This window comes from Talpa europaea (genome assembly GCF_964194135.1).
Source record: "Talpa europaea genome assembly, chromosome: 3".
Classification (NCBI taxonomy): Eukaryota; Metazoa; Chordata; class Mammalia; order Eulipotyphla; family Talpidae; genus Talpa; species Talpa europaea.
Window position 1 is genome coordinate 134,069 of NC_140069.1, and position 22,560 is coordinate 156,628.

At 66.0% G+C, this 22,560-nt stretch overlaps 1 protein-coding gene across 1 annotated transcript; it reads left to right on the forward strand.

The window, feature by feature from the left end:
- Positions 1-3,403: 3,403 nt before the first annotated feature.
- On the forward strand, positions 3,404-22,541 carry ARHGAP39 (Rho GTPase activating protein 39; the record flags this gene model as incomplete). Its single annotated transcript, XM_084230100.1, has 11 exons — positions 3,404-3,483; positions 4,662-5,099; positions 6,856-6,936; positions 10,772-12,098; positions 12,868-13,429; positions 18,335-18,427; positions 20,093-20,166; positions 20,935-21,134; positions 21,653-21,744; positions 21,955-22,124; positions 22,347-22,541. 11 exons carry the CDS (start codon positions 3,404-3,406, stop codon positions 22,539-22,541), a joined length of 3,312 nt encoding a protein of 1,103 aa, XP_084086226.1.
- Positions 22,542-22,560: the final 19 nt, after the last annotated feature.

The window sequence follows — 22,560 nt, forward strand, 5'->3', positions numbered from 1 at the left end:
TCCAGGTGCCAGCCTCTCCCCTGTGGGGCCTGGTCTCGGCCAGACGCCGCTCCTCCCCGGGCTCCTGAGGTGGGTCACGGGCCCCCAGGGCGCCGCCTGGTGCGTGGTGCGTGTGGGCAGCCCGGCGGGCCCTGCGTCCTGGCTGCTGCCCCCCGGCCTCTCCGGTGTGGATGCGGTGCTCCCCGGGATGGCGCCCACGGGTCCCTTTCCCTCCGAGGGTTTGGGGTTGGGAAGCTGCCCTGGCCTGCCATGGAGGGCTGGGCCAGGGGCCAGAGCAGGGCCACGGTCCGGTCCGCCAGCAGCCCCTGGGGCAGGAGAAGGGGCTATGCCACTGGGTGGCCTAGGGCCTTGGGCTGGAGCGAGGCTGGGGGAGACACGCCCTCCACTTCCCACTGTGAAAACCCCAAAACACGTCAAGGGACGGAAAGCAGGGCAAGGGTTAGGCCGTGGCCAGGCCTGTGGAGCCCTGGGGTGGCGGGAGGGGCAGCCCACAGGCTGAGGGCTCGCGGACTGGAGGGCTCTGTCCTGCACGGTGACCCCAAAGGCGCTTGGGGGGCCGCTCCCAGGGAGCACCTTCCCGCCCATGGCCCTCCCACCTAGAGCCCTCGGCCCCCTCTGGAACCCTGGAGAAGAAGCTGGCGGGGTGTGGAGACTGGGCGGCCCCGCGTGGGCAGCTTCCAGGGAGCAGAGCTGCCCACTGTGTGAGCGGGTGCCAGTCATGTGAAGCCACAGCAAGCCCGTGAGGCCCCACGACAGCTCCCCAGGGGGCCGCCGCGGAAGACGAGCCACAGGCCGGGGTTGCACAGCGGGGGAGGCATGACCACTAGCAGCGGGCACTTGGAGGAGGTGGCTGGGACGCAGGGGCCGGTATCGGGTAGAGAGAGGAGCCCAGAGAAGGGACTGGGGTGGCAGGGCCGGGGGGAGGCTGAGACCCAGCCATCGGCACAACGGGTGCCAGGCATGGGGGCGGCAGGAGGTGGGGGGCATCCTCCAGGGCCGGGACCATATCTCTACTCGGCTTCCAACCACTGCCAGAAGCAAAGGCGGGGCCTCCCTGGGGGCGCAGGAGGTTAAGCACAGCCCTATGAGGCTGTCCACAGCCTCTGCAGCACGAGTTCCATCCCTGGCCAGGGAGCTGCCCACAGGGCACAGCAGACTCCTGTCTCCCCGCTGCTCCCCTCAGCAGTGGATTTCAGTGATTCCGCCTGTTCTGCTCCCCACTCTGCCTCTGGGGAGTCCTCTCACCCCCTGCACCTCTGGCCAGCACCCCAGTTCCTGTATGCATAAATAATTAATCTTTAAAAAAAGAAAAGAAAGCGAAGGCAAACAGCCGCAGGCCCGGGAGCAAGGGAAGGACAGCAGAGAACTGGAGGTGATTTTAATTGTTAACATCAAAAACGTGACACCTGGAAGGACGTGAGCCAGGCCAGCCCGGTGTGGCCGCCTGTTTGTCCCTTTGGGCGGCCCCCCGGCCGCCAGGGCGCGTAATGAGGCAGAGCTCGGGTGCTGTGGCCAGGTGGGCCCTGGGCGGACTCTGTGCTGGGTGCCGCGGGGCAGAGCGGCCGGGCCCCTGGAGCTCTGGCTGGGCTCTCTGAGGCCTGTGACCGGGTGGCAGGCAGCCCCTGTCTCCCAGAGTGGTGGCCACACCCGCGCCATGTGCGTCCACACTGCTGGACATCCCCCTGGCCCTGGCAACCAGTAAGCAGGGGGCTCTAAACCTGGCCAAGGATGTGTCCAAGCAGCGCACAGTGCACGTCTGAGCTCCTCTCCCACACCTGCACTCGGGCTCAGGGAGCAATGGTACCGGGGTTCGTGGAACAAACAGGGAGACAGAGTCACTGAGGCCTTAAGCGGCCAGTGATCTCACCCCAAGCGGTGCACTGCGTTTGAAGTCGTAAGCAGAAGGCATCTGAGAGGGCATCTCTTGCCCATTTCCGTGGGGATCTGGAGCACAAGGCAGCTGGACCACAGGTGGATCCAGCTCAGACGGCAAGAGATGCCCCGAGACGCCCAGTGTGGTGCCAACAAGGACAGGGACAGCCGCCCCTGGCCCAGCCACCCGCCAGTGGCCACCTGCTGCCCAGCAGGGCCTGCCGGGCCGATTTCAGTCCTGCCTTGGCCACCTGCACAGCGTGAACTCTCCTCTGCTGAGGTGGCTGCTGGGCGCCCCTCTGCGTCCCCGAGAGGCCCCCACCGCCTCCTGGACAGGCCGCACGGTGGGGTCGCTGGAGATTGAAAACGCTGAATACCGAGCACTGAGCCCCGGGGTGCCCCTGTGATCCCTCATATTTCTCATCAGTGTCCCCTCATACTGTGTCCATATTTCCCCTGGGGCTCCCCATCCTCACCTGCACCCCACAGGGGCACCCCTCCTTAACAGTCTGGCCTCAGCCCCCGTACAGTGAGGCTGTTGCCCGGAGGAGTCGCGAGGATGCGGGCACCCCTGTGGGAAGCCCTGCCCCCTGGGGGGCAGCTGGCCGACATGCACCTTGCCATCCCACACCTAGCGCCCGCAGCCCTGCACCCCACGCCTAGTGGAGGCGCGCCGACCATCTCAGCTGCCCCCTGCCGCTTGCCTGGGTACCAGTGCCTTCCCGAGCCTGTTTCTACCTGTTCGGTGCCCGCAGGGTCTTGTTCTGTGGTGTGTGTTCAGATCTCCGTCCGCTGTCCTCTCGGGTCACCTGCTTGTTTGCCTATTTCTAGGAATTTTTGTCTGTCCTGGAAATGGCCCCTGCGGGCTCCGCGGACAGCAGCCTCCTGGGGTTCTCTGCTCCCCGCGGGGGGCAAGGCAAAGGCACTTCCTGTTACTGTGACTCGGTTATACATTTTTCTCCTGTGGTTAGTGGGTTTTTAAAAATTATTTGGAAACACTGTTCTTCCTGCGCCGAGGGCACCTGCAGCTCCCCAGAGCCCACCATGTCACCCTGCCCGCAGGGTCAGGGTCGCGGCCTCGGCTCCGGCCTTCCTGCACCCCAGGCCAGGCGAGGCCTCCGGAGCGCCTCCTCCGTCTCCTCCGTGGTTGCGGCTTTGTGACTGCAGGGGTCTGTCCCTGTGTGAACCAGGACTCTAAACACCTTATTGTTTCGCTGTTGACAGGCATGCGAGGCTCACCTGGGCTGAACCTTGTGTGGCGATGGCAGGGGTCCAGGCTGTGACTTCTCCCAAGCGCAGGGCTGGGCCTCAGGCTATGTAGCCGTGCGGGGGGTGGGGTGGGGGTCGTGGGGCAGTTCTGGGCAGCTGCAGGGTAGGTGGGGTGTCGGCCCTCGGGCCAGCCGAGGTGGGAATGGGGGGGCTGCGCTCACAGGTCTCTACTCTCTCAGGCTGGCACCTTCCCAACTGATGCCCGAGGGGCACCTGATGACCTGCTGACGCCCACCCAGCGGGCCCCCAGGAGAAGCCTGCGATGTCCCAGACCCAGGACTACAGCTGCGAGGGCCACCGAGCCGGGGAGCAGGAGCCCCGCGGCCCCGGGCCAGGTGCCAGGTGAGGAGGGGCCGGTGCCGATGGGCGCCTCTCCTGGGACAGGTGGCGGACCCATGGGAGCGGGTCGTGCTTCCCCCTGGGCCGGCAGTCAGGCCAGAGCGGAGAGGGCTCCCCTGGGAAAGCTGGGCAGGGCCAAGGAAGCCATGAGCGCTGCAGCACAGACCCAGGGGCTGCAGGGGCAGCGGGCGGGGAGCGACAAGTAAGAGCAGAAGTAAATGGAACAGGGTCCAGAAACCCACAGAAAAGAGCCCTTCCACTACGGGTTGGGTCTTCCAGAAGAGCCCGAAACTGATCCCCTGGCCAGGCAGGCAGAGCAGAGGGCAGTGATCTTGAGTAAGCCTACCGCTTAGTAGCGAGTGTGTGCGGGTGCGATACCCAGGGAGGAAGCTCCTTCCCCCAAAATGGGCGCTGGCGGCCCCAGGAAGGGGGTGGGGGCAGCTGACCAGGCCCCGGCCCAGGCGCCCCTGGAGGCTCTGGCCGGACCAGGAGAGGCCAGGGCTGCAAAACTTGGGCCAGTGGATTACGCTGAAGAAGGGAAGATTCCTTCAACAAGTAGAAAGAGGAGAGATGACGGGAAAGGTTTGCAAATTCAAGGATGCTGAGACAAAAGTGCTTTTCAGCAACAAAAATAAAGATTAAAAATCCAGCCACAACTAATTTCAACACGCGACAACCCAGAGCGAGTTTCTGTCTGGACTGCAGCTCACGCGCGTGTTCAGAGCAGACGGCGGGTTGTTGGGGGCGAGGGGAGGGCGACTGGCCGGTCCCAGACGGTCTCCCGCTGGGCCTGCGGGTCACCCAGTCAGTGTCCCTAGACGAGACTCGCGGGAGCGGGCGTGAGGCAGAGGCTGCACCTCTGCAGCCGTGGAAAACCCCTGTTTAAAATCAAAACAGGTTAAAAGGGGGAGCAGCGGGTCCGGCGGGGGCGGGGGGTGGCCCCGGAGGGGGGTCGGGCGGTGGGGGGGCCGGCGGGGGGTGGGGGCGTGCACGGGGGTCAAGCGCCAGGGTCGGGGGTGCGCGGGGACCCGGAGGGGGGTGGGGTGGGGGCGGGGAGCGGGTGGCCCGGCGGGGGTGGGGGGTTGCCCAGCAGGGCGGGGTCCCGGCGAGGGGGGGGGACCCGGCGGGCCCCCCCCCCCCCCGCGGGCCCGCGCGCGCGCGCCTCACGCCCCGCCTTGCAGGCTGGAGTGGGTGGAGATCGTGGAGCCGCGCACCCGCGAGCGCATGTACGCCAACCTGCTGACGGGCGAGTGCGTGTGGGACCCGCCGGCCGGGGTGCGCATCAAGCGCACCAGCGAGAACCAGTGGTGGGAGCTGTTCGACCCCAACACGTCGCGCTTCTACTACTACAACGCCAGCTCGCAGCGCACCGTGTGGCACCGGCCGCGGGACTGCGACATCATCCCGCTGGCCAAGCTGCAGACGCTCAAGCAGCACAGCGCGTCGCCGCGCGCCTCGGCCGCCAGCAGCCCGGGCCGCGCCAGCAGCGCCAGCCGCGACGGCAGCTCCGGCTCCTCGCTCGAGCCCGAGCCCGAGCCCGGCGAGCGCGCGCAGGAGCCCCCGGGGCGGCCGGGGCGGCCCGCGGCCTTCGGGGCGCGGCAGGAGGACGGCGGCGGCAGGTGAGGCCGGGCGGGCGGGCGGGCGGGCGGGGCGGGGCGCGGGGCCGCTGCTCCCTCCCTGCAGGCCGCGAGCCCGGCCGCCCCCGCGGGCCAGTCTCGGCCTCGGAGGGCGCGGAGGGCGGGGAAGGGGCGGCGCTGAGAAGGCGGCGAGGCGAGGCGTCCGGGGCTTCAGGGGACGAGGCCTGCCCCCCGGGGCCCGTGTGGCCGGGGAGGCCGGGTCCAGCCCCGCGGGGTCCAGCCTTCTCCACAAGGACGGCCTGGGGCGGCCAACGTGGGCCCCGCCCCGCCCGCGCCGTCGCCCCAGGGCAGCCCGGCCTGGCGCTGGCTGAAGGGAGGGGAGCCCCGAGGGCGGGCGTCCTCCGAGGGCCCCTCACGGCCTCAGTCACTCCACACCGGCCAGGATGGCCGTCCTGCCTCCTTCGGCAGCAGGGCGCCCCCGGGCAGCGTTGGGCTGCTCACCGCAGGTGTCTAAAGCAGCTCGATGACTCGGGGAATGTCTTCTTTGCTTGGCCAACAAATGAGCCACTTGGAGACTCACTCGGGAGTAAGAGCCATGTTCATCCTGTGAAGTAATCCCGCCGGCCGCCTCTTCATCCCAGGGCTCTTCCCAGACACTGCGAGGCCCAGGGTGCGCGAGCCCGACCCGCTGGGTGGCTGAGCCCCGCCGGGCTGCAGCTGTGCAGGTGCTGCGCCCGCCCCCGGCGGCTGCGGCTCGTGTAGTTCTTGCGTGTCCCAAAAAAAACCTTACAAATACCGAAACCACTCTCAGCGCTCAGGCTGCAGGTCTGCCCCGCCTGGAGGGCCCACCCCTTGTGGTCATGGCCCTCACTCTCAGCTGCCCCCAGAGTCCCGTGGGCCTCTTCTCCCTTCCTGGACGTGTCCAGTCTGTCCCTCTGGTCTCCCGTGCCCCTTCCCTGCAAGCGCGTCCCTCAGCGCCGTCGCGGCCTTCCTGCTGGGCTGCTCCTCCCTCCCTGGCTCGGGTTGTGGGGTCTGCACCAGTGTGTGCCGGGGGAGCAGGACAGCCCTGGGCAGCTGGGGAGGACTTCGGCGGGGAGCGGGGAGCAGCAGGCCCCAGGCGCGGGGAGGGGCTTCGGACTTCGGGGCGCCTGCGCTCTGGCGGGTGCGCGGAGCCCGGCCCAGGCGGTTTTTCCGGGCGTCTCTACCCGGGGCGCCGCTGCGCAGCAGCTGGGGGGCGTGGGGCAGGCTCAGCCCGGGCTCCGCCCTGACCCGGTCGCCGCGCACCGGCCACTCTGCGTTTCCTTGGCTCTTCTCGCGCGCCCTCGGGGGTGGGTCCTCAGCTCAGGGGACGCCCTCCCCGTCGTGCGCTCTGCGGAGGCTGGAGGCTGCCCGAGTGATGGGCGGCCACTCCATGCGGGGCCGCTGCCAAGGCTGCGCTGGCCACTCTGGCCAGTCGCCGGGTGCCTTGGCGCTGTCAACTGCGCTGCCCCTGGCGTGTCCAGTTGGTCTTTCAGGTTTTCTGAGTTGACAATGGCCATTTCATCTCACACAAATGCTTTTGTCTCCGTTTTTTTTTCTTGTTTCATTGTGTTTCCAATGAAGAGCATGCTGCCGCCCTGCTTCCTGCGCGGGCCCTCAGCGCCCCAAATCTGTGACTGAGCGCAGGCGCTGGGGGCATGGGCACTTGGGCCTGGCGGCCAGCAGGCGCCAGAAGGCGGGGTCCTCCTGAAGACCTAAGAACATCTCACAGGCGAAAGGCCCTTCTCCGGTGCTCACACTGCCCACCTCTGTCTTCCAGCTCTCCGCCGGGCATGCTCCTGGAGAGGGACTGCGAGGGCTTCAGGGACCGCGGGGTGGATGGCCAGCCGCTGCACTACAGGTAGCGCCTGGGGCCTGGGGGGCCGGGGGTGCTGCAGCCCTGGGGCTGCTAAAGACACTGCCTCAGCCCAAAGCCACGAGAAGGGCGGGCCAAGGTGGGCCCCAGGGCCACTCCACATCCAGTGACGCAGGCAGTCAGAGTCCTGGGGCGGGACGGGGGGGGGGGGGGCGGGGAGCAGGTGCAGGGGGATGGAAGTGCTGGCTGCAGGGAGTGGGGGGTGGGCTTTCAACCTTGGGCTGGCCTTACAGGGCTTTGGGAGGTCCTGGAGATGACCCTCGTGGTCCTGGGCTCAGCGGCCACGCAGCAGAGCTGGAGCCTGGGCCGCGGCCTCGCTCTGTGCAGGGGTGGGTGCTTGGCAGCATGTGCACCTGCTGACGTGGAAGGGCCCCCTGCGCACTCGGTGGCTGTGTGACCTGGCTGCTCCGCGGCTCTGGCCCCCTTGTCAGCCCCAGTGCACGGGTGCAGGGCTGCGTAGGTACGGGCGCCTTGTCTGCCATCTCTGCTGAAGAGACCAGGCCAGGCCTTGTTGACGGCTGACGCCCACGGGTAATCGGAAGACGAAATGGACAAAGTCACCCGAGACCATCAGATGCTACTGAGGAGCGAGGCCTCTGCCGCGGGAAGGTTGAGACTGGGCCTGGCCCGTGGGTGCAGGGCCCAGCCAGCACTGGGAGCCGCCCCTCGGGCCGGCACACACCGGCCAGCCCTGCCAACAGCCCCAGGAGGGCCGGGGCCACCTTCACCCCACTGCCACCAGGACCAGATCCAGCCAGAGCCTCAGACTCTGTGGCTTTTCATACACAGTGGCCAGAATCTCCATCTAAGTCTGCAGGGCTGAGGGAACAGAAAACAGACATTACAGGCAGAGCCACACGACACTGTCACTAAAATTATGATTCGTGTATACAAGACATAAGGCATTTTTTTAAATGTCACCAGTGTAGATCGTGTCCTGGCACCAGCAACACACCTTAAGGGTCAGAAGAGTGGACTTCACGGCGCGGCGCCCTCAGCCAGGGATCATGCGCTTGGGGAGGCCTCAGGTGTTGCTGACTGCACACCCTGCTCGGTTACTCACGGCACAGAGGAGCCTCAACTCTGAGTGGAAATTTTAAAATATCTTGAGCCAAATGAATGTGAAAGCACAGTGGCGCTGCTCCCGGGGGGCCACAAGCTTTTGCTGTAGGAAACCAGAAAAAGAAAAGCAAATTAAATCCAAATAACCAGAAAAAAGAAATAGTAAAAAGTAGAGCACCAACCGATGAAATCGAAGGCACGAAATAGCAGCAATCCACAGTGCCGACAGCTGCCGGGAAGGAGAAGTGGTCCGCGGCGTGTCTGGCCAGGCCCCGCGGGGGATCGGTGGGGACAGAGGGGGGGCGGCGCACGTGCGCATGGAGGGCATGAACAGGCATATCACGAATGACCCTGTGCCTGCCGATTCCATAGCCCAGGCCCGAGAACGCCCTGGAAGACACAGTGGGCCAAAACTCACACTAGAAGAAACGGACATTTAACACGTTTATTAATGAAGCTCAATAAATCATCAATAAACTTCTGAAAGAGCACCGGGCCCACAGGCACCATCCCCGGCGGGACTCGCCTCAGAGCGGTAGGCCAGGGAGAAATGACAGCTGGACGCAGGGGGCAGCTGACAGAGGCCCGCCCCGTGGCACGAGCAGAGGCGCCCCGACCTCCCAGAGCCCGCCGCCAGGGAGAGCCTGCCGCCCTGGTGCAGAGGGGCGGCCGGGGCCGGGGAGGCCCGGTGATCTGGGCACGAGCCCCGCAGCGGAAGGACACCGGGCCTGCCGCGCCTGCCCCCCGCCCAGGCTGGGAGTAGGCATCCTCCCGGAGGCCCCAAACCGGACCGAGCCTGGACAGGGGCCACTGTTTGATGCGAGACATGTGCTGGGTCTGTGTGAGGGGCCAGCGACGCTCTGCGGGGGCCTTTGCCGGGCTTGGCGCCAGCCAGTCCATGGCAGCTGCGGTCTCTGCGCGGGCTCCAGCCACGTGTCCAGGGAGCCGCTGGTGCTGGACTGTGTGCGGATGGCGAGGGGGAAGCAGGCCTGTCTGTGTTCGCCACGATGCGCTGCCTGTGGGGACAGAGCCCACCGGGCGCCTGGAGCTGACAGGAGGCTGCCCGGCAGGGCAGATACGCGGACCCCACGCTGCTCACTGCTGCCCACGGCTGGAAGCAACCACGGGGCCCGAAAGTAAAAATAGCACCACTTACGGTAGCTCCTTCAAGAATGAGATATTTAGGCACAGAAACGTCAGTCTGCACAAGAGCTATATAAAGAAAGTCACAAGACTGAGGAGAGGGGAGAGCTCACAGAACGGACAGCCCTGAGATCGCGGCTCAAGGCCCCATGCTGTCAGGCTGGCCGTCCGCTGGCCGTCCGCTGTCCAGCTGGCCCTGCGGTCCCCCTCAAGGACAGCCGCTTAGCGGATCATGCCAAGATAATCCTGACATTCGTCGGGAGAGGCACAGGATGCGGAGGAACCAAGACAACAGAGGAGTAGGCAGCCGAGGGCAGGCGTGCCTGCTGCGAGGCGCGTTCTGGTGCCACGTGACCAAGACGGTGGCAGTGGGCATGGGCTGGCCGGCCAGAGCAGGCCACACTGGCCAGAGCAGGCCGGAGCCAGCCCCACAGGCTTGGCCGGTGGGCTCCGATGTGCTGGGCACACCCGTGCGGCTCCTGAGACAGCCCAAGAGAAGTCCACGGGCGGCCTGGCCCAGACAAAACTGAAAACTGCCAGTGTGGAGAGACAGAGAAGACAGCGCAGCCCAGAGGGAGTATTCACCAAGGACAGCGATAAGGGGCTGTTACCCAAGAGGCAGAGAGAGCTCTTAAAATCCAACGAGAAAGCAATCCAATTGAAAGGTGGGCTGAGAGGCCTCCCGGCCACTCCACGCAAGGCCCACGGACATGCGCCTCCGCCCCTGCGGCCAGGACAGGCCACGCCAGTCTCCACCGGTGGTGGACACACACGGGGCAGCTGCCTGGGAAGACAGCTGGCAGCTTCTCACGAAGCTGGACAGACGCCCTGCGTCCAGGCACACACTGCTGGGTTTCCCGGAAGATGGAAACTTCCAACTCGACTCACAGACGTGCACGAGGGTGTTCATAGGCGCCTAGCTCCTAATTGCCAAAACCCGGACCAGGCCCGTGTCCTCCAGCAGGTGGACAGGAAAGTCGGCTGGCCTGGAGAGTGGAGGGCTCAGTTCCCTGACCCACCAGGCCGGGAGGCGCCTGCCTCAGCTGAGGACCGGCTCCTGCTGTGGCTGGGCTTCTTGGGGGGGCGGGGCTGCTGGGGGGGGGCCCCGGCTGCTCCTGGGGGGCCGCACAGGCACTGGCTCATTTGTGGGGCTGGTGCTGGCTTGGGAGCAGGGCTGGCAGGACGGGCACCACCGTGGCTCGGGGGCACACGCGCGCGGGGCCCTGTCGGGGGCCAGGCCAGGAGGGGTGGGGCGGGGCTTGCCCACGCTGGACGCCGGCATCCGGGCACCTGGGTGGGCACCGTGAAGCCTGCACTTCTCCCTGAGCGCTAATAGTGACGTTTATCCAGAAAAGAGTTCAGTCGGTTTTGTAGAACTGAAAAGCACGGGAGCAAAGACAAAGAACTCAGCAGATGGGCATCAGAGCGGGCGAGCACAGCTGGGAGGCGGGTCGGTGGAGGGGTGGGCCGCCCCCCAGAGAGGAAGAAGGGGCTGCAGCGACGCGTTTCCAAGCTCACACACCGCGTGGCCCCCGCGCCCGGGTCGGCCGCACAGCAGACTCGGGCCAGAGCCGGCGGGAGTGGACTGAGGGTAACGCGCCCCCTGTCCCCCCAGGACCTCCTCCTTGCGCTGGGACTCGGGCACCAAGGCGCGCCTGCTCGTCAAGGTCGGCGACCGGGAGCCCAGCTTCTTCCCCGCGCAGGGCAACGGCTACGCGACGGACAGTCAGCCCAGGGGCCGGCCCCGCAAGCCCTCGGGCGGCCAGCACTCGCCGGGCCTGCAGACCTTCGCGCCCGACCCCGACAGCCCCGTGTTCTTCCCCGACCGGCGCGCCGCGCCCTTCCTCAAGCGGCCCGAGCTGGGCAGCTGCTCCCCGCTGCTGGCGCAGCCCCGCAAGCCGTCGGGCGACTCGCAGCCGTCCTCCCCGCGCTACGCCTACGAGCCGCCGCTCTACGAGGAGCCGCCGCTGGAGTACCAGGCGCCGCTGTACGACGAGCCGCCCATGGACGTGCAGCCCGAGGCCGGCTCGCCGCAGCGCTCCCCGGGCCGCCGGCCCGCCTGCCCGCCGTCGCCGCGGCCCGCGTGCGCCTCGCCCTACCAGCAGCTGGTGCTCGCGCGGCCGCGCGGCCCCGAGCGCTTCCTGAGCCTGGAGTACAGCCCGGCGGGCAAGGAGTACGTGCGGCAGCTGGTGTACGTGGAGCAGGCGGGCTCCAGCCCCAAGCTGCGCGCCGGGCCGCGGCACAAGTACGCGCCCCACCCGGCCGGCGGCTCCCTGTCGCTGCAGCCCGGGCCCTGCCTGCTGCGGGAGCCGCGCCTGGGGCTGCCGTCGGGGGACTACAGCAGCATGGAGGGGCCCGCGCCGCCCGCCGCCCAGGACGACGCCATGTCCTGGTCCAGCCAGCACACCGTGTCCTCCTCCGGCTACTCCCCCGGCTCGCGCAAAAGGAAGAGCCGCAACCCCTCCCTGTGCCACGCGCCCAGCGCCGCGTCCGCCGACGGCCCCGGGGAGCGCGACCTGCCCGGCGAGGCGCCCCTGGCGGAGGAGCGGTCCGCGGGCGCGCCCGGCCTGGCGCCCACACCCCGCACGGAGGGCAACAAGGCCGGCGAGGCGGACGGGGCGCGGGGCGCGGCCGAGCCCTTCCTGGCACAGGCGCGGCTGGCGTGGGAGGCGCAGCAGGCCCACCTGCACATGAGGCAGCGCGGCAGCTGGGACTCCCAGCAGGACGGCTCTGGCTACGAGAGCGACGGCGCCCTGCCGCTGCCCATGCCCGGGCCCGTGGTGCGCGCCTTCAGCGAGGACGAGGCGCTGGCCCAGCAGGACAGCAAGCACTGGCAGCGCGGCGCCCTGGAGCGGCTGGCCTTCCCCCAGATCCTGCTGGAGAAGAGCGTCTCGGTGCAGACCAACCTGGCCTCCCCAGAGCCTTACCTGCATCCTTCACAGGTAGGGGCACAGGAGGGGCCACCCCCTGAGGGGGTGATGGGCTGGGACAGCCGGCCCTAGGCCCTGCTGCCGCTCCACCCCGCGGAGGCTGCCAGCATCTGGGTTTGCACCAGAGGCCCCTCTAGCACCCGCGGGCAGCCCCTCCAGGTCACATCTGGGAGGTCGGTGCCCGGGACTTGCCTCCTAACCCCTGACCTTTCACACCAGTCTGCTGCATGAAGCCCTGGCATCTGCTGCAGCTGTCAGTGACCAGAGGGTCTTCTGACATTGGGCTCCTGACGTCCACCCCCACCCTGCCTGGGAACACGTGCCCTAGGGCCCTGTGGCTTTGGTGGCCAGCGTCCCCTGGGACAGCTGCGCCCAGGCTGGACCGTGTCTCCAATGGCTGCTCAGGGCTGGGGATAGTCGCCGCAGCTGCGAAAGCCGGGGTGTGGCTGACCCAGCCGCACTCAGATCTCTCCTTCCAGCTGGGCGTTCTGGCCGTCCAGCCCCAGAAGCAGTTGCGCGCCAGAGGGGGCAGCGCCCAGCTGCTCTGCTGCAGTCTCATCGCAGGGCATCCTGGGCACCCCCCACGGGGCTGCAGCAGCAGGGACACAGCTTCCTCCCTCCTGCGGCCTGCCTGGGCTCCCAAGCAGGGTCCTGGGGTTGGCAGGGCTCGGCTGCGGGCAGAGCGCCCACTGGGGGGCGTAGCGGAGGCACAGCCCGTCGCAGGACAGGCGGGATGGACCCGCGCTCACTGCTGGCCCCGTGGCCCTTCTGCCCCTCCCAGTCTGAGGACCTCGGCACCTGTGCCCAGTTCGAGAGCGGTCGGCAGACCCGCAGCGTGATGCCCAGTGCCAGCTGCGTGTTCCCCACCTTCACGCTGCGCAAGCCATCCTCGGAGACAGACATCGAGAACTGGGCCTCCAAGCATTTCAACAAGCACACGCAGGGCCTCTTCCGGCGGAAGGTGTCCATCGCCAACATGCTGGCCTGGAGCAGCGAATCCATCAAGAAACCCATGATCGTGACCAGTGACCGCCACGTCAAGAAGGAGGCCTGCGAGATCTTCAAGCTGATCCAGATGTACATGGGTGACCGGCGCGCCAAGGCCGACCCACTGCACGTGGCCCTGGAGATCGCCACCAAGGGCTGGAGCGCGCAGGGCCTGCGGGACGAGCTCTACATCCAGCTGTGCCGCCAGACCACCGAGAACTTCCGCCTGGAGAGCCTGGCGCGCGGCTGGGAGCTCATGGCCATCTGCCTGGCCTTCTTCCCCCCGACCCCCAAGTTCCACTCGTACCTGGAGGGCTACATCTACCGGCACATGGACCCCGTCAACGACACCAAAGGTAGGGCCAGCCGGTGCAGGCGGTGCGTGTTGGGCCCACCTGGCCTCTGCCTGACAGGGGCGCTCAGGAGCCCCCCAGGAGGCCTGCAGGCAGCCCCGGCACAGGCCTCGGGCACAGGCGGGGGCAGGCAGACAAGGCCCTGCCGGCGTACTGTCCAAGGCCGTGTTCACTGCTTCGCTCTGCTGTCTGGGGGCTGCAGGAGGCCCAGGGCAGCCTCAGGCTGCTGTGAGGGAGGCGGGGAGGCAGCTGCCGGGCAGCGACAGCTGTGAGGACAGAGGCGGCCGTGTCAACACCAGTAGGGGAGACATGTGGGCTGTGGGGCTCAAGTGAGCTCCCCAGAGACGTGGGAGGCTGGGACCCCACAGCAGACCCTGAGGCTGCCAGAGCCCCTACGGGCCCAAAAGCTGGCACCCCCCCACTGCAGTGACCAGGGCTGTGGTCCTGCTGGTCAGGCCGAGCTGCCCAGGCAGCCCTGAGCCTACAGCACGCCACCTACCACCCGCTGTCCAAGGGCTGGGCCCTGGCCTGCTCACACACATGGCCAGTGGCTCTGCAGGCCAGGCACAGGCCAGAGCTGGCACACAGGGTGACGGGCCCACCAGGACAAGCGGGCCCTGGGAGGCAGTGTTGGGAGGCTCCACACAGCATGCCGGCCTCGGAGGGGGCCTGGAAGCCGTGATTTTGGCCCCAGGTGTACAGTCTTTGGAGCTGGGAGACAGAATCCTGAGTGGGCCTCTCTGGGCAGCTCCCACACAAGGCCACATGGCCCAGTGGTGGCCTGGGGTGTCCTCAGCCTTCCAGGCCTCTCCAGGAGCAGCTGGGATGTGGCTGCACCCTTGTCCAGGAGGGTCTGAAGTGCCCCCATCGTGAGCCGGAGGCCCGGCAGGTGCACTTCAGCCCCAGGGACTTGCTGAGTGACCAGGTGAGTGAGACTGGACCCTGGGCTTCCACGGAGCTGGGGTACCGCCCCCAGGACACTCCCCTGGCACTGTCTGTGCCGCTGTCCTGGCCCCTGCACTATCCTGTCGCCTGCACTGCCAGGCCCCGGCTGGCACATCGGAGGGAGTCAGAGCCCAGGCTGCTTGGAGGCCCTGAACGAGCCCCAGCGGAGACTGGTCTGCATGCGCCCCAGCAGGGGGCCCGTATCCAGGCTGTGGGTCCTGTCACACATCTGTAGCACTGGAGCTGCCCTCTGGCAGAACCCCAGCCCTACCCACTCCTGGGGGTGTTTCCTGGGGGCCCTGCTTGGCGCCAAGCCCAGCGGAGAGGCAGGCCTGATGCCATCACAGGCCCCTTGTCCAGGAGAGCAGAGCCAAGCTGGCTCCTGTGGTGGCCGGTGCCGTGCCCTGGCCCAGCCTGCGTGGAGCCACAGCCTGACCCCCAGGACCTCCTGGGCAGCTCTCAGCACAGGCACCCCGCCCTCTTCCGCTACCCCTCACTGGGCAGGACAGCAGTGGGGTGCTGGCCCCTCACGTGTTCAGCAGGCGTGTATCCTGAGCACCATCTGAGCTCCTGGTAAGAGGACAGTAAAGGAGTTATTTAAGGGCAAAGACATCAGGTGGTACCACCACGGTGGGTAACAGGGTGGCTGTGCCTTGGGGAAGAAGCATCGTCACCATAGGATCCAGTGGGTTCACGTCTGCACACATGCTTGAAAGAGTCAGAAGCAGAGACACAGACAGGGGAGACACTGAGGGACAGCGCCCCGTTTCCCTGCTCACATGTGGCCCCTGGCCTCACCAAATCCAGAGGCACAAAGTGGGGTGGAGACTCCATGGGCCCGGGCGGGAGGGTGGCTCCTTGTTTAACGTGAGGCTTCCATTCGGGAAGATGAAAAAGTTCTGGAAATGGAAGATCTTGATGTTGCAAACAATATAAATATACTTAAAGCCACTGAACTGTGCAATTAAAAATGGTTAAAATGGTAAGTTCTACGTTATCTATGTTTTATAATACAAGACAAACCCACAAGGATGAAGCGAGTGGAAACACAACTGTGAGTTGAAAGCTGAGATGTGCACGGATAAGAAGCCAACTTACTGGACCAAGGAAGCTGGGTGGCAGGCGGGATGGGGCCGCAGAGAAGCCGGGGCCACTGCAGCTCGGTGAGGCTCGGCAGCCAGAGGAGCTGGCGTCCACTGGGGATGGCTCAGAAAGGGGGCGACATTGAGGCTGAACCAAAGGGCCAGGTGGAAGTCTGTTGTAAGAAACAGCACAGCTGCAGTGGTCACCACACAGGTTCTGAGCCCAGGCATCCAAATCTCCAGTTCTAGCCGCAGTCTCCATGTATAACAGGCCGGTAAGTGGAAGAGGATGCAGACCACGGGAAGTGTATTCTCCAGACACAGTGGTGGTAAATTAGCCACCAGCAGCAAGGTATCTGGAAAATCTCCAAGTATCCGGAAATTAAGAACATACTACTGAATTGTCTGTGGGTTAAATAAGAATCGAAAGAGAAATTAGAAAGTATGTTAAACTGAAATGAAGTGAAAACAGAGTGAGATTCATGGGATGAGGCCAAAGAAAACTCTTAGAGGGAAATTCATAGCACCTAACTGCCTTTATTAGGAAATACAGTGTCAAATCAGTGACCTCAGCTTCTTCGAGAACTGTTAAAAAAGCAAGCAAACAAAAGAAAGCACAAGGAAGGAAATCAGCACAGAGTAGAAGTGTGTGGAAGAGAAAACAGAACAGAGGAGAAAAATCAATGAAACAAAAAGGTAATTCTTTGAGAGCAATAAAATCGATAAACCTCCAGGGCCTCCCTGGTGGCGCAAGGGGTTAAGCACCCCACTATGAAGCAATCCACAGCCTCTGCAGCAAAAGTTCGATCCCCGGCCGGCCAGGGAGCTACCCACATGGCGCGGCAGACCTCTCCTGGCTCGCCTGCTGCTCCCCTCAGCAGTGGATTTCAGTCAGTCTGCCTGTTCTGTTCCCCACTGTCTCTGGTGAATTCTCTTGCCCCCTGCATCTCTGGCCTGTGCCCCAGCTCTTGCATGCATAAGTAAATAAATCTTTTTAAAATAAAATAAAATCGATAAATCTCCAGCCAGAGTGACCAGGACAAATAGAAGACCAAGTTGGCCAACATCAAAAGTGACAGCTGATGTTACTGATTCAGCAGATATTAAAAGGGCAATAAGGAAATACTATGAAAACGTCAACAAATTTGATGATTTAGAGGAAATGGACAAATGCTATGAGAAACACAAACTTCCAACATTCACTGAGAAGTAGAAGTAGAAAAATCGTATGTTACAGAAACTGAATTGGTGCTTAAAAATCTTCCCACAAAGGAAATTCCAGACTCAAATCACTTTTTCTCCCCTGAATTCTCGCGAACGTTCATTTACACAGCAGTGCTACACAGACTGACCCAGAAAACTGAAACCGAGGGCCTGCCCCAAGTGTTTTGATGTCACAGTCAGAAGAGGATGTCACCAAAGGGAAGCCAGGAGCATCTCTCTCGTGAACACAGCAGAGACAACACGGTCAGCAGGTTGAACCCGGAGGCATATAAAAGGCAGCGTGTCTTGCATAAGGGCCATCCCAGGGCAGGAGGCTGGTGGCCATCCAGGGGTGAGTCGGCGCCATCGGCCGCAGCAGCATGACAACAGCAGCCACACCGTCGGGCCCTCCAGGACGCACAGGAAGCCTTGGCAAGGGCCACCGTCCGCTCCTGACAGAGCTGCGAGGGGAGCAGGCCACCACTGCAGCCTGGTGAGAGCCGTGCGCAGAGGAGCAGTGCCCAGAGCCGGACACTGGGGCTGGCGGGGACGCCCAGCCTGCCGCAGCCGGGCGGGCCCTCGGCAGACAGGACACGCCGGGGGACAGGACCCACCTGCGGATGGAACTGCGGGTGCACCGGGTGTGGGCGAGCCCTAGCGAGCCGCCGCCACCGGGGAGTTTACAGCGAGAGCCAGGACGGGGAGTCAGCAGCCGGGCGGGAGCCAGGTTGGGAGCTGGCGAGGGCTGGGCAGAGCAGCCGGGCAGGTGGCAGGGGTGCTGGTCCATGGGCAGCTTGTCGGAGGAAGCCCCTGTGGCAAATGCCTTTGAGCCACTACCTGTATACTGGGAAATGACTGGGTGGCCACACTTTGTGGTCTCTAGCCAGTGCCACCTGTCCCCCCAGATCAGGAGCAATGTGGGGCCCCAGCCTCCCTGTTACCCACCCACCTGCTAGGGGGCCTGCTGGGCACAGCCTCCCCCATAAGATCCTGGAGGGAAGGGCCAGCCGCGTCCCGTACTTCAGCAACAAGCTGTCGGACCCAGACATGTTAAAAATACCATCCCAGTAGCTTCAAAAGTACGACAAACAGGGACCATGCAGGTTCTTGGTGAAAACCTTGCCAGGGGTCGGTGCGTGGGCGTGAGTTTGAGGTGCTGTGTGCCTGCAGCAGATGTCCAGACTGGCCACGCGAGCCGGCCCTCGGCAAGCCTCGGTCACCCATATTTTCGGAAATTCACAAGCTGCTCCTACAACTCAGAAGGACCTGGAACAGCCCTTTGCAGAAGAGCGGAGCTGGGCAGTGGGCAGGGGCGGGCACTGCCACCAGTGCACAGAGGGGCGGCCGGGTGGCCTGAGGCGGGTGCCGGCCTCACACAGCTGCAGAAGTAGCCCAGAGTGCACAGCTGGTCACCGAGGGCCCAGGCTGTGAGCCGGCAGCAGGAGGCCCGGAGCAGCTTTTCCTCCACAACCACCCTAGACGGGCAAATCGCGCATGGACATTAAACCCGCTCTTCCTTCAAAAGACGGTTATGAGAATGAACAGATGGGCGGGCAGGGGGAGGCTGGAAGGGCTGGGGCGGCTCCCGGCCGGCCGCTGCTCGGAGCTGGGGCGGGGGGGGGGGCGCCCGGCAGGAGCTGGCCGCGGGCAGCCGCTCACGGCTCTGTTTGCTCCCCAGTGGCGCAGCACGTGCGGGAGCTCCTGGAGCGGAACGCTAAGAAGAAGGCCAAGTTGAGAAAGAAACCCAAGCCCTATGTTGAGGAGCCAGATGGTAGGGCCCGCGGCCACCCGCCCGCCAGCTCTGCTCTCCGGCCTCCTCTCTAACTGCTTCTGGGCTGGCGGGCGGGCGGGCACTAACCTCGGGCTCGCCAGGGGCGCCTGCCCCACCTTCTCCGCAGACCTCGGTCCTTGGTCTGCCTGCGGGGGTCTTGGGGGATGGGCGGGCCCTCAGTGGAGGCTCACCTTGGTAGGGGGTGTCCCCACCCCAGCCTGGCCGGGTCTTCAGAGGCAGAAAGCCCCCATGGGTGCTGCCCCTCCCCCGCCACCCTCCTGGCTCCCGGGCACGTACCCCTGGCGCTTAGCCCCTCCTGGCACCAGGGCCCTGGCCATGCCCTCTGGGAGCTCAGCCTGCCTCTGGCCTGGCAGAAGGGGCGGTGACCAGCAGGGTGGAGGGGCTGCCCAGTGAGCCAGCAGGTGGCCGGTGGTGCCGGTTGGAATGGGCAGGGTGAGCATGAGGGGCAGCCCATGCCCCCTAGAGGCCTCCCTGGGCAGCTGGCACAGTGGCCCAAGGCTGTGACCCAGGCAGCTGCATGTGCCGCCCCCCCCTGACCCGGCCAGCGTGGTGGGCACCGTGAGACCAGCCACCCCCGTCCTGCTGAGGTGGGGCTGCAGCCCGCACAGGCTGTGCGCTGACCCAGCTGGGCATGGGGCTGTGGAGGGGCAGGCCCCAGGGAGCCCCAGGATGCTTCGGGCTGCCCTGGGGAGCTCAGCCCCGTTGCCCTAAGCACCGTCCTTTCTGCCCACCTGACCCGGGTGGGGTCCAGCCGCGGGGACCAAGGCTGATCCCCAGGATTTAGCACCCACTGGTTCACTAGAAAGAGCCCCCCCCCCCGGCCCTGCCGCAAGGGGGCACAGCTGCCCCAGGTCTCCAGGACCAGGACGGGTGTCCCCACACGGGCCGCTGGCCTGCGGAAGCCCAGCGAAGACAGACTGAGGCCTCGGGGCCACAGGCCACTGTGCGCTCACCCTGCCCCCGCCCCGTGTCTGGAGGCCCTGGCCAGTCCCTGAGCCCAGTGCTGAGCAGGCCATCTCCCCATGACCACCAGCTAGAGCCGCTCAGGCCTGGGGGTTTAGGAAGCCCCCCTGAGAAGAGAGACTTCACCCCCTTTGCCTGCGCGCTTCAACCCTTTGGGGCAGTGGAGACGGTCCCCACAGCATCGCAGTGATGAGGAGTGGCTGCTGGACGCCCCTTCCACCGCGGACCAGGCGGGACCACCCTCTCCCTGACCCTCGCCCAGGCAGCCCTGACCCTGAGACCTCCCCTGGACTGAGGGTTACCCCTGGGCAGGACTGGGCCTGCTTCACAGTCACACTCCTTCCCCCAGCTGACCCACGGCACAAGTGACCCTTCTCAGAGCCTCCTGGGGCCAGCTGGGGAGGGAGCCTGGGTTCCTTGGCTCTGGGGCCAGACCCTGGGCTGTCCCTCCTAGCCGTGTGTCATGAAGAGGGCAGAGTGGACAGGGAGGGGCCCTTCCCCACCTGGCTTCCCTGCAGGGGAGGGGCTTACCCCCTCCCTGGAGCTTCTGACCTGGGCAAGGGGGCAGGTGCAGGGGCCTAGCTGGGCCCACAGGATGCCCAGGCAGGACCTGCTGCCGCTGCCCTGCTGCTCACCCTCACTGGCCAGCCCCCGCCCGCTGACCGCTGCCTTCTCTTCCAGGGGTGGCGATAAGCACGTATGCCAAGTACTGTTACCACAAGCTGCAGAAGGCGGCCCTGACCGGGGCCAAGAAGGTACGAGCTGCCCCCGCACGCTGACCAGGTGGGCCCAGCCCGTGGACGATGTAGGCTAGAGCCAGCCAGGGCAGAGGCACCAGGCTCAGTCGGCCCAGGGAGGCCCCCAGCTTTCCTGCACCCACGGCCCTGCACGGGCCCCAGCGCTGAGCCCTGACCCACCCCTCAGGCCTCCAGGGGGCCTACACACCTGTCCCTGGAGCCTCAGCCTCCCTGGCTTGCTGCCTGGGCCACTCTCCCCTGCAGTCCCCAGGCCCTCCTCACTCCCGCAGCACCCTCCACCCAGGCCCGCACGGAGGCCGGCCCTCCTGCACTGGACCCCAGGATGCAGCGCCTCCCACCTCCCTGAGCCACACCACCCCCCCCACCCCACCCCGCTTTCTCCCAACTGCCTGCTGCAGCCACCTTCTCCAGGCTCTCCCTGGGTCTCACGCCACCCAGCTCTGCCCGCCTGATCCTACTGTGGCCACACATAGCTCCCAGACTGAGCTGTCTGGCGATCTACCTCCCACCTGACCAAGCAGCTGGGGGCCCAGGCTCAGCCAGGAAAAGCCTGGTCCTCACAGGACAAGAGGACAAAAGGCAGAGGCCCAACCAGGAGCTGCCTAGGGGGGCAGGAGTGGCCCTGGGTGGGTAGGCAGGGGCAGGAGCGGCCTGGCGGGGGCGGGGGGGGTAGTTTGGGGACAGGAGCGGCCTGGGGGGAAGTCTGGAGACAGGAGCGGCCAGGGTGGGCAGGCGGCCGCGCCAGGACAGCCAGCGTCTTTGCAGGGCCTGAAGAAGCCTAACGTGGAGGAGATCCGGCACGCCAAGAACGCAGTGTTCAGCCCCTCCATGTTCGGCAGTGGGCTGCAGGAGGTCATGAGCATGCAGAAGGAGCGCTACCCCGACCGGCAGCTGCCGTGGGTGCAGACTCGGCTGTCCGAGGAGGTGCTGGCACTCAACGGCGATCAGACGGAAGGCATCTTCAGGTGCCCAGCAGCCTACTTTGGGGACCCAGGGCAGGCCCAGATGTGCGCAGCAGCCAGGAGCTCCCCAGGGCCTGACCGGGGAGCTGCTGTGCAGCAATGAGGCTGGCCCCACACAGCAGCAGCCCAGAGCAGGCTGGAGGGCTGGCCAGGACTCATGTCCCTGCAGAAGGGGCACCAGGGGCCCAGTGGCACCAGGACAGCCACCACAGGCAGAGTCTGAGGTGACCCTGCAGCAGCCCCACAAACTGTTCTTGGGACCCTGGCCCTGGCGAGTGGCCCTTGGGGGCCCAGGACCAGAACTACTGGGGGAGCTGAGGCTTGTGGTCTTAGCCTCAGGGCCCTGCAGAGGAGGGCATTTGGATGGGGGCAGCCAGCAGAGGGGCAGGGGCAGGGGTCTGGCTCCATGGGACAGGGACTGGGCCCCACCTTCCTCCCTCATGGGAAAGACCAGTCCAGTGGCCAGGCCCCTGACCCCTGGGTGCCAAGCCCTCTCCTGAGATCCCACCTGTGTCCTGCAGGGTCCCTGGAGACATTGACGAGGTGAATGCCCTGAAGCTACAGGTGGATCAGTGGAAGGTGCCCACGGGGCTGGAGGACCCCCATGTGCCGGGTGAGCCCCCAGCCCTGGGCAGCAGGCCTTGCCTCCCCCACTGCCGCACGGCCCTCGCTGGGAAAACCGTTTTGCTGGTCACAGGATCACCCGTCTGTGCCGGCCACCGCGGCCAATGCATCCTTTCCACTCTGCCCTGCCCCCCCAACACGTGAGTGGCTGCGGCCCCCCGTCGGCCAGGACCCACTGAGCCGCCCGCTGTGTCCGCAGCGTCCCTGCTGAAGCTGTGGTACCGAGAGCTGGAGGAGCCCCTGATCCCGCACGAATTCTACGATCAGTGCATCGCGCACTACGAGAGCCCCGAGGCCGCCGTGGCCGTGGTGCACGCGCTGCCCCGCATCAACCGTCTGGTGCTGTGCTACCTCATCCGCTTCCTCCAGGTGCGCGCGGCCTGGCCCCGCCCGCCCCGCCCACCCGCCGCTCGCCCCGCCCCCCGCAGCCTGGCCCCGCCCCGCCTGCCGCCCGGTCACGCCCCGCCCACCCGCCGCTCGCCCCGCCCCCGCAGCCTGGCCCCGCCCCGCCTGCCGCCCGGTCACGCCCACGCCCCGCCCCCCCGCGCGGGCCCCGCCGAGCCCGGGCCCACCTGCGCCGCCCCCTCGCAGGTGTTCGTGCAGCCCGCCAACGTGGCCATCACCAAGATGGACGTCAGCAACCTGGCCATGGTGATGGCGCCCAACTGCCTGCGCTGCCGGTCGGACGACCCGCGCGTCATCTTCGAGAACACGCGCAAGGAGATGTCCTTCCTGCGCGTGCTCATCCAGCACCTGGACACCGGCTTCATGGAGGGCGTGCTCTAGCCCCGGCGGGGAGGGCGCC